Below are 17,656 nucleotides of genomic sequence, written 5' to 3'. Positions count from 1 at the left end.
CTGTTTTTGTGAGGAGGGTGTCATCTGTTTAGATCCTCATGGTATGGAGGGTGGATTGATATGGGCTTTTTTTTTTTTTTCCTGGGGTGGTCTTGTGAGTGAGTTTGAAGGTTTTCTGGGGTGTTTTATGTTATTTGTTCTCTTTCCTTGTTTGGTCTGGGTGATTTCTGATCACCTGGCATTGTACCTCTCTTTCTTCTGTTTTAATGAATTTTCTTTTTATTTATCTTCAAAAAAAGGAGATTAGTTACAGTTCATGCAGAGGATCCAGATTTTTCTTCTTAGTAAGGTGCAGAGTAAAGAGAGTAATACACTTTGTGGGTAGAAGTGCAAAATCAGGTTGCCTGATTTTTGAGAATTTCAATTACATGACACTTGGTTCTGGGCTGCACTACATTCAAAATTTTCAGGTTCAAGGATATATTCTTATTTACACTTTTAATGGATAACAGAATATTTCGGGCTCATGACTAGGCCACAGCTGCTGAGTAGGGGTGTCAATTGGACTGGATTTGGTCCAATCCGATCCAGTCCAATGTGATTCCATTATAAATGGACCAGGTCCAATCCAATCCAATGAATCTTTTGGACCAATTTGGACCAGTCCAATTCAATGTCTGGACCATCCAATCTGTTCAAATTCATTTTGATTTAGATTGGTTTCAACCCAAACCCAGTCCATTGACACATATATTCTTATCTTATATCAATGGACCAGATATTGACTTAATCCAACCCAATCCAATATAAATTTGTTACAGACGGACCAGGTCCAATCCAATTTTGGACTAGATTGGTCCAATCCAATGTCTTGTTGGTCTGACCAATCCAAAGCAACGTATCACATCGCCATGACTATAAATTACTTTCTGTAGACAAATACGTGGGAGTGAAAAAGCCAAAAAAGTTTCTCAAGGCTATGTTTGGTTTGACAGAAAATGAGAAAGAAAGGGTGAAATTTCGATAACCAATCCGAACCCTCCATTGGGTTAGTTAGGATATGTTAGAACTTGTTTAACTGCGTTCATCGATGTACCTTTTTTTTTTTTCTTTTGAAAGTGGCATTTGTCAGTGGCACTGAAGAGTTGCAAGCCACCAGATCTTGTAACGGTTGAATGAGGACCGCAAAAAAAAAAAAAAAATTCTTTTTCAGTGTATAAAACAAATCTTCTTTTGCTCTTTTACATATGGGTAGGTTATAAAAGTAATTTCTTATTTTCTTTTATTTGTTTTAAATTAATTATATTATTTTCTAAGCTGGCCCACAAAACGCCATCCGGGTTGAATGGTTTGACCATCTGGGTCAGCGGTTTTGTGCCTAAATTAACGTTTTTTATAGAAATGTGGGTCAGGTGAATCAGAATTAGAAATATGAATAGTTTCTGGGTTGAACGGTTCGGCCGTCTGAGTCATGGCGTTTTAACACTGCTCTACATATTTATATTTGTACTTTTTTCCGAACTGAGACTTATGAACTGTTCAATAATGGTTGAAGTGCCCGAATGGCTTGTGGCAACTTGCTTTGTCTTCCTGCTGATAAATTTGTCATGTAGTATTAGGATATTTAGAGGTCTATCTATCAACACAACATTTTATTCGGCCATTAAATAAGTCATTATGAAGTTGCAAGACCTTTATGGTTGAACGCAATAGGCTGAATCGTATTTCGGGTTGACAACAATTCCCCTAAATATTCTATTACATAAAGACAAACATGTGGCATTTGAAAAATCTGAAATCTGAAAAGTTAAAAAGATATTAATGGTGTCTGAAATCTAAAAAGAGACATAGGATTTTCGACTTTTTAGAGGCTCTGAACAGAAAATGTTCTGTGTTGGATCAAATCTTTAGTATCTGAAATTCCTTAATTTTACTATTTTACCCATAGAACATACTATTTGGTAATTTTGAGTTCAATTTGTACTATTTTATAAAATACAATTTATTAAATTCAAAATAATATTGAAAATATGAACAAATTATGATAAATTATAAAAAATTAAAAAATTATTAAAATAAGAATAAAAATGAATATATATAAATTAAAAATAAATAATTAAAAGTTAAAATAATAAGAAAATAGTAATAAAGTCCATGAAGCAATGAAAAAATATTTAATAATTATCAAAATATTAAGTTAAACCTATTAAACTATTTAATAATTAAAAAATTCAAATAATTAATAATTAATGCAAATAAAAATTATAAAAAATAATAATAAAATGCATATAAATTTATAAATTAAAAATAAATTATTAAGAATAAAATTCGAATGACACTATTGAGAGTTGCAGCAATGGTGGTGGGAAGACATGGGCATTTTTGTCTTTTAATGCAGTCTGAAAAATGTCTGAGCACATTAAGTCATTGGCCTACCTCTTACAAATTCAAATATAAAAATGCATTTCAGATCTGAATTTTCAAACTCAACCCAAATATATGTGACCTCTGAAAAGCAATATTTTTCAGATTTTAGAGGTCTGAAAAGTGTTATCAAACGCCACCTAAGTCAATCATTCAGCCACATGAACTATTATGCTGCAACTCCCAAGTAATTTCAATATCACTAATGTGGGTACATATCCTTTTTTATAAAGAAGGCATGCCCTTAGTAAAAAAGACAAAGAAAGCATGGTTTGTTTGGAATAAAAGTCAGAACAAGGGTGTATTTTTTCATGCTTAGGGGTAATTCAACTCTAAAAAAATGGGATTAATTTTTAGAAATTCGGATGACACATCAAATCATAAAAGGAAAAAATGTAGGCCTTTTTATCAACCAAGTTGTTCAACCTCAAAAGTAGGAACAGTCATGAATATGCTATGTCAGATTTAGCACCTGACTTGAGGGGATTAACCTAGGTTCGAGACACTAACCGAAGCTCAAAATATAGGCCCAAGCCGGGCTGGACACAACCTTGGTCAAAACTTGTAAATTTGTGGGCTAAGCAAAGCTAAATTAAGAATGAATCATCATCATCAACAACTATACGCTTAGAATGATGAAACCTACTTAAAATCATTTGTTTTTTTTGAACTTCAAAGTTTGCGCTTGGTTCAATTGATATGATTATCATAGATAAATATTTTAAAATCCTAGTCCATGATGCATTTATGAATATTTGTTGCACATTAGATCAAGATTTCAACAAATCACATTGAAGCTATTATAGTCTATTTAATTTTTAGGAAAATTTTGTACTAGGCCTTTGTAGAAATATTTATCGTCGAAAGAAATGTGTCATCCATATATTTTGAAATACCTAAAATGCCCATTGAATGCCACCTCATCCATATTTAGAAATCCCCAAAATGCCCATTTCACACAAGAACGGTAAGTTCCCTTTCCTCTTCCACTATTCACTCTCATATTCATTTTCACATCCTTCGAACAACTTAAACACATTCACTAGAAAATCTACAATGCAAAACCTTCGATCCTTTTTGCCAGTGCACACCGATGGAAACAAAGATATCTCCCTCATCTCCCATTGGCTCCCATCTTCGTTTTCACCTCCACAAAATAGCCTAAAGTAAAACACCTTCATCGAAAAATCTACAGTGCATTTGATATTCTTGACCAGCACACACCGATGGAAACAAAGATAAATCCCTTCCTTCCATTGTTGTGTCTTCTGTGTCGGACCCAGTCAGACAACAAGCGTAGAAGTTTGATCTATTGTAATTCGAAATCGAGATATTTGAAATTTTTACCGCATAGGGTTTATGTCAAATTCGTTTAAAATATCAATTGGATTCAAATATCTTCTATGTTCGATTTTTGGCATGGATTGTGCATCTAGTCATCAATGAAATGAATTGGTTGTTCAACCAAGTGGTGTTTTCCCAATGTATTTTGTTCATCTCTTTTTCTTCTATTGAATTCTTGTCCACGAAAGCTAATGCTGAATAGGCAAAAATGTCTATAACATTTTCAGTGACTATTTTAGGTGGCTCAAATGGTAGGAACTGTAATGAATTCTGAAATTTTCATTGACCATGTGACCCTAAGCACATGAATTTTGAAATTTAAGCCAAGTTATACCTTGAAGTTAATGACAACCACTATAACTAAATTGTTTGGAACTTCTATGTGGCTTATACATAATATGAATTTGTCCAAGAATGAAAACCATCTTTGCAATTGAATTTATATTCTTTTTATTCCAAGCTATAACAAATGATAATATAGGGATATTTATATGAATTTACATTATTTTACTCCAACATGTCATAGATAATAATATAGGAAAATGTGTTCATATGTCTTGTGTAATGGTGTTACAATTTATTAGTACCTTGCATGGCAATGTTTGTTATGTATGCAGTACCATAGTTCGGTTGTTATGGTTAATGGTTTTACTTATTAGTGTGAATTTATTTTGTATATTCTTATAAGTATTTAATGTGTGATTGATTGATTAACATGTGGGCATTTTGTGGTATGTTCATGGTGTGCAAATGTTATGCGGCTTGAGTTATATGACAGAAAGTGATTCTTGCATTTTAAATTTGTTTCAAGTATGTGATCTACATGATACCGGTCCAAAGTGGACTATGCGTTGAAATATTTTTAATAGTAAATAAATTATAGTCAACTAACATGTTGTTTGTTTTTACAACTATGAGTTCCAAAATATTTAAGATCTAGTAGTGAGTGGTCATGTTTTTAGAAAGTGAAATGTAATGCATATATGATTCATGCAGAACCAATTATTCATATAGTGTTTATGCATTTTTATGTTGAACTTAAATTTTGAACATGTAATAAGCTTTCGACAGATATAAGGGTAATGTATTTTGTTTTATTCCTTTTTTTTTTTTTGTTGTGGGAAATAGATATATGGGTAACAATCCATTCTCCATCTTTCTGTGTTGGGGGATGCGACAGATTCAATTTGTTGGGTATTTGGTAGTTGGTTAACAATTTCAGTTTAACCTAAAATCTAATTATTATGCAAAGATTCTATGATTGTAGCATTTCAATAGGTGTTGGGTAACCGTTGGATACCTACTTTGCTTCGTACTTACCTTTAAAGGCATCTTTATTGACGACCTCACCTTTATGGGTGCTTTTGATTCATATCATCCATTTAGCACCTTATAAGTAAGAGAAGATGATTAATTAATGCCATAGTTAAAAGTGAAAGTCATCTTAACCCAAGAGTATGAGATTAGGGAAATGCCAATTTTGTTGGACTAATGCATACATTTCATGGGCTTTTGCGAATGAAAATACTTTGAATATCAAAATAGTGGAGGAGGGCGCCCATTGGGTCAGAAATGTAGATGATCGGTAAACACTGTTCCTGCCCCCAAAACATAGCTATATATATGTATTCAATGTTGTCCTTGATCCTATGGATGATAACAAGGTTAATCGATGTCATTATCTTTAAGGTGGATTAACCACGAAGTACCTTCAATCATCCTCACACAACAGCAAAGAAGCTAAATTAATGCCATTGGGTGTAATAGAAATTCTGTGCGGCCATTTGCAGTGACCCCAACTTTTGCCTTACCCCCCTTAATGGGGTTAAAGTTGGCAACGCAAGACTTAGTCCCCCCCTGTACATAGAAACCCAAGTTGATTCAAGCACGGACTACGGCATACAAAATTCATGGAATCAGATTCTTGACTAGAATTTTACATAAATCCAGTTCCCCTTCCACTTAATCATCTCTTCTATCATGAATTCACCTCCATTACTTCTGAGGGGACGGATGGTGTTCGCATAATCTGATTCTCATATAAAACCTTACATACATCTAGCTTCATCTTAATCATGTTCTTTGACATGTATTCACTTCCAATGCTTTTGAGAGAATATCGGAATGGTAAGGGGTGTTTACTTGACCCGTTCGTCATAACCCCGCAACAGGTTATGCATGGATGGTGGTGGATGGCACTCACAAAGTTAGACTATTGGTTTAAAAATTGACATGCATTAATTTCCCCTTTCCACTTATTCCTCTCCTCTCGCATGGATTCACTTCCAATACTTCCGAGATGATATTGGGATTGTAAGTGGGGTTTACGAAACTAGTTCATCACAACCTAGTGGTGGGATACGCATGGAAGGTGGCAGAAAGCGCTCACAAAATCAAAATAATGGTGTAAAAATTGACATACATCAAGTTCCACTCTCCACGTAATCTAATTCCTTTGACATGGATTCACCTCCAATGCTTAGTAGAGGATATCTGAATGGTAAAGGGGTTTATTTGCCCCATTCGTCATAGCCCCACAATGGAATACATGTGGATGGCAACGGACATCGATCACAAAGTCAAATTAATAGTGTAAAATTTAGCGTACCTCTAGTTCACCTTTCTACTTAATTTGATTACTTTGTCATGAATTCATTTCTAATGCTTTCGAAAAGATATCAGGAGGGTAAGGGGGCTTTACTTGACCCGTTCGTCACAACCATGTGGCGTTATAACCATAGACGGCGGTTGACGATGCTCACATAATCAAATTATTGGTATAAAATTTGACGTACATTTAGTTCTTAGAATGGATTCACCTCTAATCAGATATCAGGAGGGTAAGGGGGATTTACAGTTAATATGATTTCCCTGGCATGGATTCACCTATAATGCTTCTGTAAGGATATTAGGATGGCAAGCGATGTTTACTTGATCCATTCATCACAATCTCGTGGTAGGACATGCATGGACGGCGACAAACAATGCTCACAAAACCATATTAGCGATGCGAAATTTGATGTACATTTAGTTCTTTCCATTTAATTTGAATCCTTTGACATAAATTCATCTGAGAAGATATTGGGGGGGGGGTGAAGGGATGAGAGATCCATCCTATGGACGCCCAAAGATTGCGGAATAAGGGGCAAAATTCAAAAATTTATCTCTCCCTTCAACTGGGAATCGTATTCCCTATTTAGAAAATCATATTTTCAATGATCAATCTTGAACCATAAACTGAACCGGATCTGAACCAAAAGGAGTGGGAGAGGATTATACCTGATACGGAGAAATACTATCTCCCAATGGAGGTGTTCACGCCCAAGGAAGGATCCAAAATCTGCTCCCACTGAAGATGACGCAGTGAAGGATGGAGCAGAATCAACAACGTTCTTCAAAAGAACTTGACCCTTCGCAAGAATCAACTGGACGGCTTGTGAGTACAGCTCCAACCAATCTTTTCCCAAAAGATTGAGATCAAGATCAAATCTTGATTGCTCCCAAGAACTGGAGATCGAACTGAAGGAATGGCAATGGCAGGAAGGTGGCGGCAGGAGAGAATTCACAGTATGCAGCAAATGGTACTCACAAAATCAAATTAGTGGTGCAAAAATTTGCATACATCTAGTTCCCCTTTCTACTTAATTTGATTCCTTTATCATGGATTCACCACCAACACTTCCGAAAAGATATCATGATGGTGATGGGGGTTTACTTAACCCGTTCGTCACACCTGCAGTGGGATATGCACGAATGGCTGTGGCGGATGACACTCACAAAACTAGATTAGTAGTACAAATTTTGGCAGACATCTAGTTCCCCTTTCTACTTAATCTGACTTCTCTAGCATGGATTTACCTCCAATGCTCTAAAAAGATATTAACAGGGTTAGGGGGTTTACTTGATCCGTTCGTCACAACCCTATGACGGGATATACGCAAACAACACACATAGAATCATATTAGCGGTGCAAAATTTGATGTACCTCCAGTTCCCCTTTCCACTTAATCTAATTCTTTTGGCATGGATTTACCTCCAATGTTTCTAAGAGGATGTCAGGATGGTAAAGGGGATTACTTAAACCATTCACCATAACCCTGCGGTGAGATACACGTAGACGACGATAGTTGACACTCACAAATTCATATTAGCAGTTCTAAGTCCAATTACCTTTTCCACTTAATCATCTCTTCTGGCATTAATTCACCTCCAATGCTTCTAATAAGATATTGGGGTGACAAAGGGGTTTACTTGACCTGTTCGCTACAACCCCACAGTGAACGATGCTTACAAAATCATATTATCAGTGCAGAATTTGACATATATCTAGTTCATCTTTCACTTAATCTGATTTTCTCTGGCATGGATTCACCTTCAGTGCTTCTAAGAAGATATCGGGATGGTAAAGGGTGTTTATTTGAGTAGTTCATTACAAACCCACGACGGGATACGCATGAACGGTGGCGAACAGTACTCACAAAACCATATCAGCGGTGCAAAAGTTTATGTACATCCAATTCTCCTTTCTAGTTAATTTGATTCATCTGACATGAATTCGTCTCAAATGCTTCTGATAAGATATTAGGATGGCAAGTGGGGTTTACATGACCAATTCGTCACAACTCCACGATGGACGACACTCACAAAATCATATTAGTGGTGCAAAAATTTACGTATATCCAATTTCTTTCCACTTAATCTGAATTCTATGACATGGATTCACCTCTAATGCTTCCAAGAATATATCGGAATAGTAAGGGGAGTTTACCTGACTTGTTCGTCACAATTCCATGATGAGATACACACGGGTAGCAGCATATGACACTCACAAAATCATATTAACGATGCAAATTTTGACATACAACTAGTTCCCCTTTCCACTTAATTTGATTTTCTGTGGCATGAATTCACCTCGAACCCTTCTAATAGAATATCAAGGTGGTAAGTGGGGTTTACATGACCAGTTTATCACAACCCCGTGGCAAGATACGCATGGACAACGGTGAATGGCGCTTACAAAATCATATTAGCAATGCAAAAGTTTACATACATCTAATTCTCCTTTTCACTTAATCTGATTCTCTAACTTGGATTCACTTCCAATTCTTCTAAGAGGACATAAGAATGGTAATGGGGGTTTACTTGAACAGTTCATCACAATCCCACAGTGGGATATGCACAGACGACGATGAATGACACTTACACATTCTTTATTAGCGGTGCAAAATTTGATGTACATCAAATTCCCTTTCCACTTAATTTAATTCCTCTAGCATGGATTAACCTTGAATGCTTTTGAGAAAATATCAGAAGGGTAAAGGTTTTGCTTGAGCTGTTTGTCTTAACCATGCGGTGTAATACGCACGAATGATTGTGGATGATGCTTACAAAATCAGATTAATTGTGCAAAAGTTTATGTACATTAAGTTCCCCTTTCCACTTAATCCAATTCCTCTGGCACGGACTCACCTCCTATGTTTCTGATAGGATATTGGGATGGTAAGGGGGTTTTATTTAACCCATTCATCATAACTCTATGGTGGGATACACGCAGACAAGTGGACGTTGCTCACAAAATTAGATTAACGATGCAAAATTTGGCATACCTTAGGTTCCCCTTTTCACTTAATTTAAATTATTTAGCATGAATTCACTTCCAATGCTTTCGAAAAGATATTGTGAGAACAAGGGGAGTTTATTTGACCCGTTCCTCATAATCCTGTGGCATGATACGCACAGACTTTGGTGGACGATACTTACAAAATTAGATTAGGGAAGCAAAAGTTAACATATATCTATTTTCTCTTTCCACTTAATCCGATTCCTCTAGCATGGATTCACTTCCAATGCTCCAAGAAGATACTAAGATGGTAAGTGGGGTTTACATGACCGGTTTGTTACAACCCCGCGATGGGATACGTGTGAACATCGGCATGTGATGCTTACAAAATTATATTAGTGGTGCAAATAAAGTTTATGTACATCTTGTTCTCCTTTCACTTAATCTGATTTATTTGACATGGATTCGCCTTCAATGCTTCCAAGAATATATTGGAATGGTAAAGGGGGTTTAACTTGACCAGTTTGTCATAATCCCACGTCAAGATACACATGGACAATGACGGACAAAACTAACAAAATCATATTAGCGGTGCAAAATTTGGCATACATTTAATTCCCTTTCTACTTAATCTGATTCCTCTAGCATGAATTCACCTCCATTGCTTTTGAGAAAATATCAAGATGGTAAGGGGGTTTACTTGACCCTGTTTATCACAACCCCACTACACGATACACATGCAACGTTGGCGAACAATAGTCCAACAAACAACAAATCATGCTTCCATGCCTGTTGTTTGATTGCGGTCCAACGAAGAAGACATGACAAAGGAATGAAGAGATATATCTCTGCTTTTATCGGTGTGCGCTGATGAAGAGAATCAAAGGCACTGTAGATTTTCCCCCGAATGTGCTATATTTCAGCTATTTGATGAAGGTGAGAATGAAGATGGGAATCAATAAGGGGAAGAGGGAGATATCTCCTTTTCTGTTGGTGTGTGCCGGTGAAGAGGATCGAAGGTGCTGTGTTGTAGATTTTACAGTGAAGACATTCTGATTGTTCGACGGAGGTGAAAATGAAGGTGGGAGTGAATGGGGGAAGAGGGAAGGAAAATTACTAGTCATGTATGAAATGGGCCTTTTTGGGATTTTTAGAATATCAATGAGGTGGCATTTCTCAATGGAAATTTAGGTATTTTGAAAAATATGGATGACGTGGTATTTCTGTAGGTGGGCCAGTGGAGTGAACTGAGTTTTAATATACCCATTCATGGAATGAAGATATTTCAATTCTCGTACACTGCTTTGACGATAAATATTTTTGTGGGGGCCTGATGCGTAAAAGCCCTTAATTTTTATTGGTTCATGTTTCACAATTTCTAATTATCATCAAGACTTTATCAATATTAGAATGTCATACGTGACATATCATTGTTCATGTTTTTTTTTTTTTTTTTTTTGCTTCAAAGTGCAGTTCTTGCATCATAATTTTTACCTTAAAATCTCTACCAAATAAAGATGAATGTTGTTTTCTCCTTCCAACAATGAATAAATAATTTTAACAAAATAACAAAAAAAAAAGAGTATATGTATTTTTTGTGTCTAGGCTTGAGATATACCTAACCTTTATATTCTTTACCATAGATGTGACTTGTGAGGCCTGGTCCAATTGCTAATCAGCTTTTCAACAAGAGTTTTCTAATACCAACCAATAAGATGAAGATGATCCCATGTGAAAGGATGACCCACACTAGATTTTGAAGACTGTAAGAAATTGAAGAATCCCTAATGTTAGGGCGGGTATCAAGGTAAAGACTCCACCTTTGTGTCAATGGAAGATTTTATTTTGGTAAACCCTACGCTGTGTTTGGTTTGAAAGAAAAAGGTAGAGAAATGTCTCAATATGAATACACATCAGAATGTGCGTAGAAATAGGTGATGTTTGGCATATGATGATGATTTCTCATAAATCGTGTCACATAGGATTTACATCAGAACTTGAAGAATAAGTGATTTTTTTTTTTTTTGTTTGGTTTGCCAATTATGCTGACTTTTGGGAAATCAGTCAAAAATCAATTATTGAAATCAGCCCCTTTCAGGGATCACCTTTTCTGGTGATTTCCTAATTTTTAACTGATTCCAATTTTTTGATGATAACATAACATCCAACATGGCATTGAATAATAACTCTAATACAAAAATAATTGGCCCTTGAAAATCAATACCAAACAATTCAAACCAATTTCTCAAAAATCAGCTTACATGACATAAGTGATACCAAATAACAATTTTTGATGATTTTTCAAAAATTACTAATTCCAGAAATCAACGATTTTTGGATAATGGGCCAGGAAAAATCATTATCAATGCCAAACATCACCTTAGTGTACCATGTGGGAATAGTAATGTGCATTGATGTAGTGCACTTTTTAATTCTCACTTGTCCCGCACCTTTACATGGTTTGAGCATGGCCCATGATGTTAACGCGAGTGATCTCACTCAATTTTTTAGCTTTGAAAGGCGAGATTTTCATTCATAAATGCTTAAATTACAAATCAATTGCAAGCAAAAATACAAAACAAAGAACAGGTCTGAACATGAATATGGAAATGAAAACAGCACATCGAGCTCCCAAACAACAATAAATCAATTCTGACACAATTCATAACTCATGACATTTCAGATTTGGTCCTCACAGGACAGTCTTCAAACCCTCCTGAACGAGGGATTATCTTCCTCCAACAGGAATTCAGATTTGATCAATACATAACGCACCTCACACCAAGTGCTTGTGAGGTTGGTCTGATCTTTGAGTAACAAATTCGAACTCAACAGAGCTAGGAATGGCAATTTCTACCTTACCTGGTGGGTATTTGCCCTTACCCTGCCTAGGGATGCAAATAGATCGAATCATATTCGAATATCTGAATCCGATCTAACATTGTTCATGTCAGATCTGATTCGATTTGAAGATTTGATCGAATTTTATAGGCCTTAAGATTTGAATTCGAATCCTATCGGTAAGTCGAATCTTCGGATATAATCCAATCCAACTTGTTTTCTTTAAAAATTATTAAAATAAAAATAAAATATACCAATTTAAATAAAGAAAAAAATAAAAAATACAAGTATTTTTTAATTATATATATACATGTTTTTATAAAAATAAATAATATAAAAAAATTATAAAAATACAATATAAATAATATAAATAATATAAATAATATAAATAATATATTTATAAATAAATAACATATATATTATATATTTATATTATAAATATATAACATATAATGGATCGGATCTTCTTGGATTAGATAGGGGGATGATCTGAATCTGATAGGATCCTATTTACTCAATTCAAATAGGGGTGATCTGAATTCGACCAAATAGGATCAGATCTCAGATCGGATCATGATCATTTGCACCCCTACCCTATCCTCCCCGACGGGGCGGTGGCAGGTTTTTTTTTTTTGTTTAAATGATGGGTTTTGGGGCAGGTACGTGTTTTAGGATTCTATAACCCGTACAGGTACGAGTAGGGTATAGTATTATGTTAAACCCGACCTTCCCCGAGCCGCATGTTATTGGAAAGCATATAAACTTTATATACTAGGTTTTGAATTTAATAATATTTTAAAGTTTATGTGAAGGATAATTGATAGTTTATGTATTTTTATATTTTTTAATCAAGTAATTAGAAATCTTGATGTTTATTTGTGTTATTTTAATTATTTATTTATTATATATAACAAGAAATAATAAGAAATTAAATACTGCTTTTAAACCCAATATGCCCTACCTTGAATGCAGAAAATATAGGGTTGGAAAAGATTTTGAGGTAATTATAAGTTGAGAGATTTAGGAAAACGGATTGGGTCCCTCCCCGAACCCTCCCCCGTTGACATCCCTAAATAGAGCGTTGCACTTGCGGCCATGGATTGAAAACATATCCCATGAATGATAATTTTATAAGTAACGAAATGTTCCATATGTACGGTTCCAAGTGCTTGTAAGGTTGGTGAAAGGTGCGGAGATTAAAATTATGTACGGTTCCATAATTATAATTAAAATTATAAATTATAATTTTATAAGTTCCAGTACTTCACTCAATTTGTGTACAAACTTGCTAACGATAATAATAATAATAATAATAGTGATGATAATAAAGAACCAATATTCGTTCATGTAACCATTGTATGTCCCCTCCCCTCCAAACGTTGATAATCATGGAAAAGGAATCAAATCAAGTGGGGGCACTTATTCCAATCCAAAGGTTGTAAGCTTGTAATGTATATCCATTCAATTCTGGCTGCATTTGTCGTGCAGTTGCATCCATCTGATGGGTGCACCATATTGCACAGGTCTATGATGGTTTTTGTCTGAAATCCCTAAACCGCGCTACATTGTTTTCACTTTTCGGTTATGGAGTTAGTTATCGTTTGATGGTCGTGTCGTCAACCTGATTGAGGATTTGGGTCGCGGTCACCTGGGAGTAGGGACTCGGACTACCCTCTAGAGTCTAGAGTTGTTGCATCTTTGCATTCACGATTCACGAATAGGTAGTGGAGCATCTCCGAGGTCTATGATCTATAGATTCTATACCCCTCCCCTCTAAACAAGTAGGGTTTATCAGCAATGGGGCCCATTCCTTCCGCCATGTGAGCATGAGGAGATCGGCTTCGAGCCTGAGAGCCTCACCTCACCTTCCAATTGGATTTGGTTCTACCATGGCACACGTATTGGGTCCAATCCAAAAATAAAAAGTATCAAAACTCGATGGAAGCAAGGTGGTGCTGCACACACAAGCCAACCGATAGATACTTCTCTCTATTTTAGAACCTTCAAATCGAAGGGGGACAGAGATACGCATTTACTCCTGCGGGGACAGGAGTGTGGAGAATAGAACAGAAAAACGCTTGCTTGTGACAATCATTTTTCTTTCCCTAGATTCTTCGAAGAGCAAGAAAAGAGGAGTCTTTAAGAATCCTTATCCTCTCTGTCTTCTGTATTTCTTCTTTTTTTCTTCCTCTTCCATGTCATGACGCATTCCCATGCCGATGGCAACGCCCACTTTATCATTTATTTTCTTCAGTTCTTCGTCCCCCGTGGTACATCAGCAACAATTACAACTACCCATGTTCTATATTCTGTTCTTCCTCTTCTCTTTCCTCTCCCTTTGCGTTATCTTTATTGCTGCGCGTAGGAGATTAAAGAGAGCTAGGGAAGAAATTGAGAAGTCATCCCCAACAACCATGCTGTCTGTCTATGGCTTTCCTCTCCCGGACGGTACAAATAAACCCCGGCAGCAAGGTGAAACCCAACAGAACCATCAACTGTTTGTAGAGGTTCTCGGCTCCTGTCCTCCCAAATGGGCCTCTTTCATTCCTTCCATACCTTCTCATTTGCCCGTTAACGATGATGGGAAGGGACGGGAGAACTTGCTTTCTGATGGGTCGGAGTTAGATAAGGATGGTGGCGATTCCGTTGGTGAAGATTGTGGCAAAAGTGGGGACCAAAGAGGGAAGAAGAAGAAGAAGAAGAGGACCAAAAAGAAGAAGCAGAATTCCCTAGCCGACGATGGTGGCGAAGAAGAGTGTCTTGAGAACCAGGTGCCGCTAACGAAGGGCAAGCATTGTTTGGACAGTTTATATCCGTTCACATCTTCGTCCAGTGTAACGCAGAGGAAGATCAAGCGGCAGTATGATCAACTGGTCAAGTCTCATGATTCTAAGACTTTAACATTGACTCAGGTTTTGCTCTCTTCACCTTACAGGGTCACCGACTTTTTTTTTTTCTCTTTTCCTTTTGTTGCCCACTGTAACCCTGTTGTTAGTCACATTCATATAGCTTTGTTAAATACCCATAATTTGATTTTCGATCTATATTGGTTTTTGCACTTGCTGCTACCTGTGCCAACGAGAAAATAACTAATGGTGGTAAAGAGTTTCTGGTGTTATCTAATTCTCTTAATGAAATATGCTGGTTTGTTAATAGATAGGAAGTTGTATTTTTTTCTCCATATACTCGTGGCAATCTTTCTCATTTTAGTCAATGGGTGGTTATGTTCTTCACAAAGGATTGGAGTCTCGTTTATCATTATGTCCTGACTTATATTTTTGAAGTTATATAATTTTATGTCTTTGGGATTTTGCTTGATCTCTAAGTGCGGAAGATTCTTATAGAGCTCAAGTGCCAAAATTTTGCATGTACCTTCAATCATTAAACATTCTCCTCTTCAATATGAACCGTGAAGTGAAAAATTTCTCAGGCCAGTCGTCCATATATTTTCAGATTTCTACCCAAGCCTTCTTTTTCCTCAATTTCTTTTCCCGTGGATTATGAATTTTGCTTCATTATTGCTAGTATTACTAGAATAATGAAAAAGTAATTATCACATTTAAGCGATTTATGTTTTCCTTAAATTATGTAAAGATAAACCATATAGGTGGAATTACACAGTGGCATCCAGTTTTAATTCTGAAGGGTGTTTTCTTATTTTGTTATAATAGAGGCTTCTCTTGATGCTAGCAAATATATTCCTCACCATGGGCATATATGATACTGATTACTGATATTCATCAATTTAATTCCATGTTTTTATTGGCTAAAGAGAAAATGCACATTGAAATTAAAATGGCTAAGCAAATGCAAACCTTCTATCCATAAATTCCTATTTATCATTCAAAATTGCAGGTGCATCTTTCTGTTAGAAGCAAATTATTAAAGGGTTTCATCTTCGAAGCAGTATTGCGTTATTTACTATAGTTAAAATAAGATGAACGGTGCTACAATAAACTCTATGGATTGTAGAGGAATCAGTGCTTCATCTCTTCTTTGTCCCATGACAACAGCCATTTAGGGATTCTGTTGCCCCCCTTTCATGCTGCATGTATTTGTTCTCTATTTCATGAAGTTTGTCCTTCTTTGTTTTTGCTCTCTTTAGGTTGCAGGGGATCCATCCTTTATAACACAGTTCAATTTACAATTCATTGGTTCACTTGGAAACGAAGGAACCTCAGATTTTTGGAAGGGTTGGAAAAGCCTTTTCACATCTGCATGCAGATGTAAGTGGCTTTATTATTTTTTTGATGGATAACAGAAAATTGCATTCAATAAACTACAAAACATACAAGGATTACAATTATTAGGCTAGCATGCACTGCCTGAGCCCATACACTACAAAACAAAAGAGAGTCTAGGCAGCTCTAGCCCTCCCTAGAATTCATTACAACTGAGCCCAAAACAACTGATCCCTATTAACCCCTTGTTTAGCCAAAGTATCTGCCATGCTATGCCAACTTGGAACCAACTAGACCTTAACTTGGATATTTCTAATCATCCACTTGAGCTTCTTGATCTCATTTCTGTATACCCAAGGAACCCTATTTCTAATCATCTACTTGCTTAGTAGAACCGAGCCCAAAACATAGTCTGTCTTAGTACCCCCTTGCTTAGTAGCTAGACCATCTTCCAAACTGTTGGTAGATCTTCTAACCCAATTTGAACCTCCTGAGGTCATTCCTTAGGTGCCAAGATACTCCTTCCAAATGCAAGAAACAAAAGGACAGGTGATTAGTAAATGAAATCAAGTCTCACCAGCTACTTTGCAAAGAGTGCACCGATATGGAGATAAGCACCAATTTGGCCTTCTTTTTTGAAGCATATCACATGTATTAATCTTCCCATGAAAGACCTTCCAACACAAAGTACCCACTATGTGGGGAACATGCCTGTTCCAAATCTCTTTCACAGGAAATGGCTTCGAAGAAGATGGGAAAGAGACAAGACTCGATAGGAAGAGACACAAGAGAACCTAAATCCAAATATACCGATTAGATTTAAGAGAATCAATGAAAACCCTCTCCAAAGAATCCAACAAGCTAACAACCAAAGGTAGCTTTAAGTCATAGATGCTTCTTCTAAACCCCAAGTCCCAAACGGAATGAGAACTAGAAGGGGAGGGGATGGAAAAAGAAGCAACAGAAAATAATTTAAGGGAAGACAAAGAGTACAAAAGAGGGAACAAGATGTTTAAGGGGAGCATCACCCAGCCACAAATTCTCCCAAAATTTTATTTTACCACAAATACAGAGATCATACTTTAAATACTCACTAAACACAGATAAAAAATTGTGGATTTCCTTCCAAGGACGAACAGCCCGAGTCACCCTAACAGATAAACCAACATCCTGACCATTGTCTTTCACCCATAAATGCTCACTACCACCTAATGCCATAATTTCTCACTCTCAAGAGGCAACTTCCATAACCACTTACCTAGTAAGGTGGGATTCTTTTTGCCCACATCTCCCATACCCAACATTCCTTGGTCCTTCCTAAGACACCACTTCCCAATTTACTATATGATCTTTTTCCCCTTCCCCT

At 36.3% G+C, this 17,656-nt stretch overlaps 1 protein-coding gene across 3 annotated transcripts in view; it reads left to right on the top strand.

Moving 5' to 3' along the window:
• Positions 1-13,831: 13,831 nt before the first annotated feature.
• Positions 13,832-17,656, top strand: part of LOC104600723 (uncharacterized) — a 29,544-nt gene continuing 25,719 nt past the window's right edge. Inside the window, exon 1 of one of the 3 annotated variants that reach the window (XM_088894024.1) lies at positions 13,832-15,021. In XM_088894024.1, the coding sequence (XP_088750150.1) occupies positions 14,323-15,021 (699 nt within the window). In that variant the 5' untranslated portion in view covers positions 13,832-14,322. The remainder of the gene's footprint in view (positions 15,022-17,656) is intronic. The other 2 variants (XM_088894025.1, XM_088894023.1) reach the window with 2 other exon arrangements.

Source organism: Nelumbo nucifera, chromosome 8, assembly GCF_055504915.1.
Source record: "Nelumbo nucifera cultivar China Antique chromosome 8, China Antique-T2T, whole genome shotgun sequence".
NCBI lineage: Eukaryota > Viridiplantae > Streptophyta > Magnoliopsida > Proteales > Nelumbonaceae > Nelumbo > Nelumbo nucifera.
This window is presented reverse-complemented; position numbering and strand designations above follow the sequence as displayed.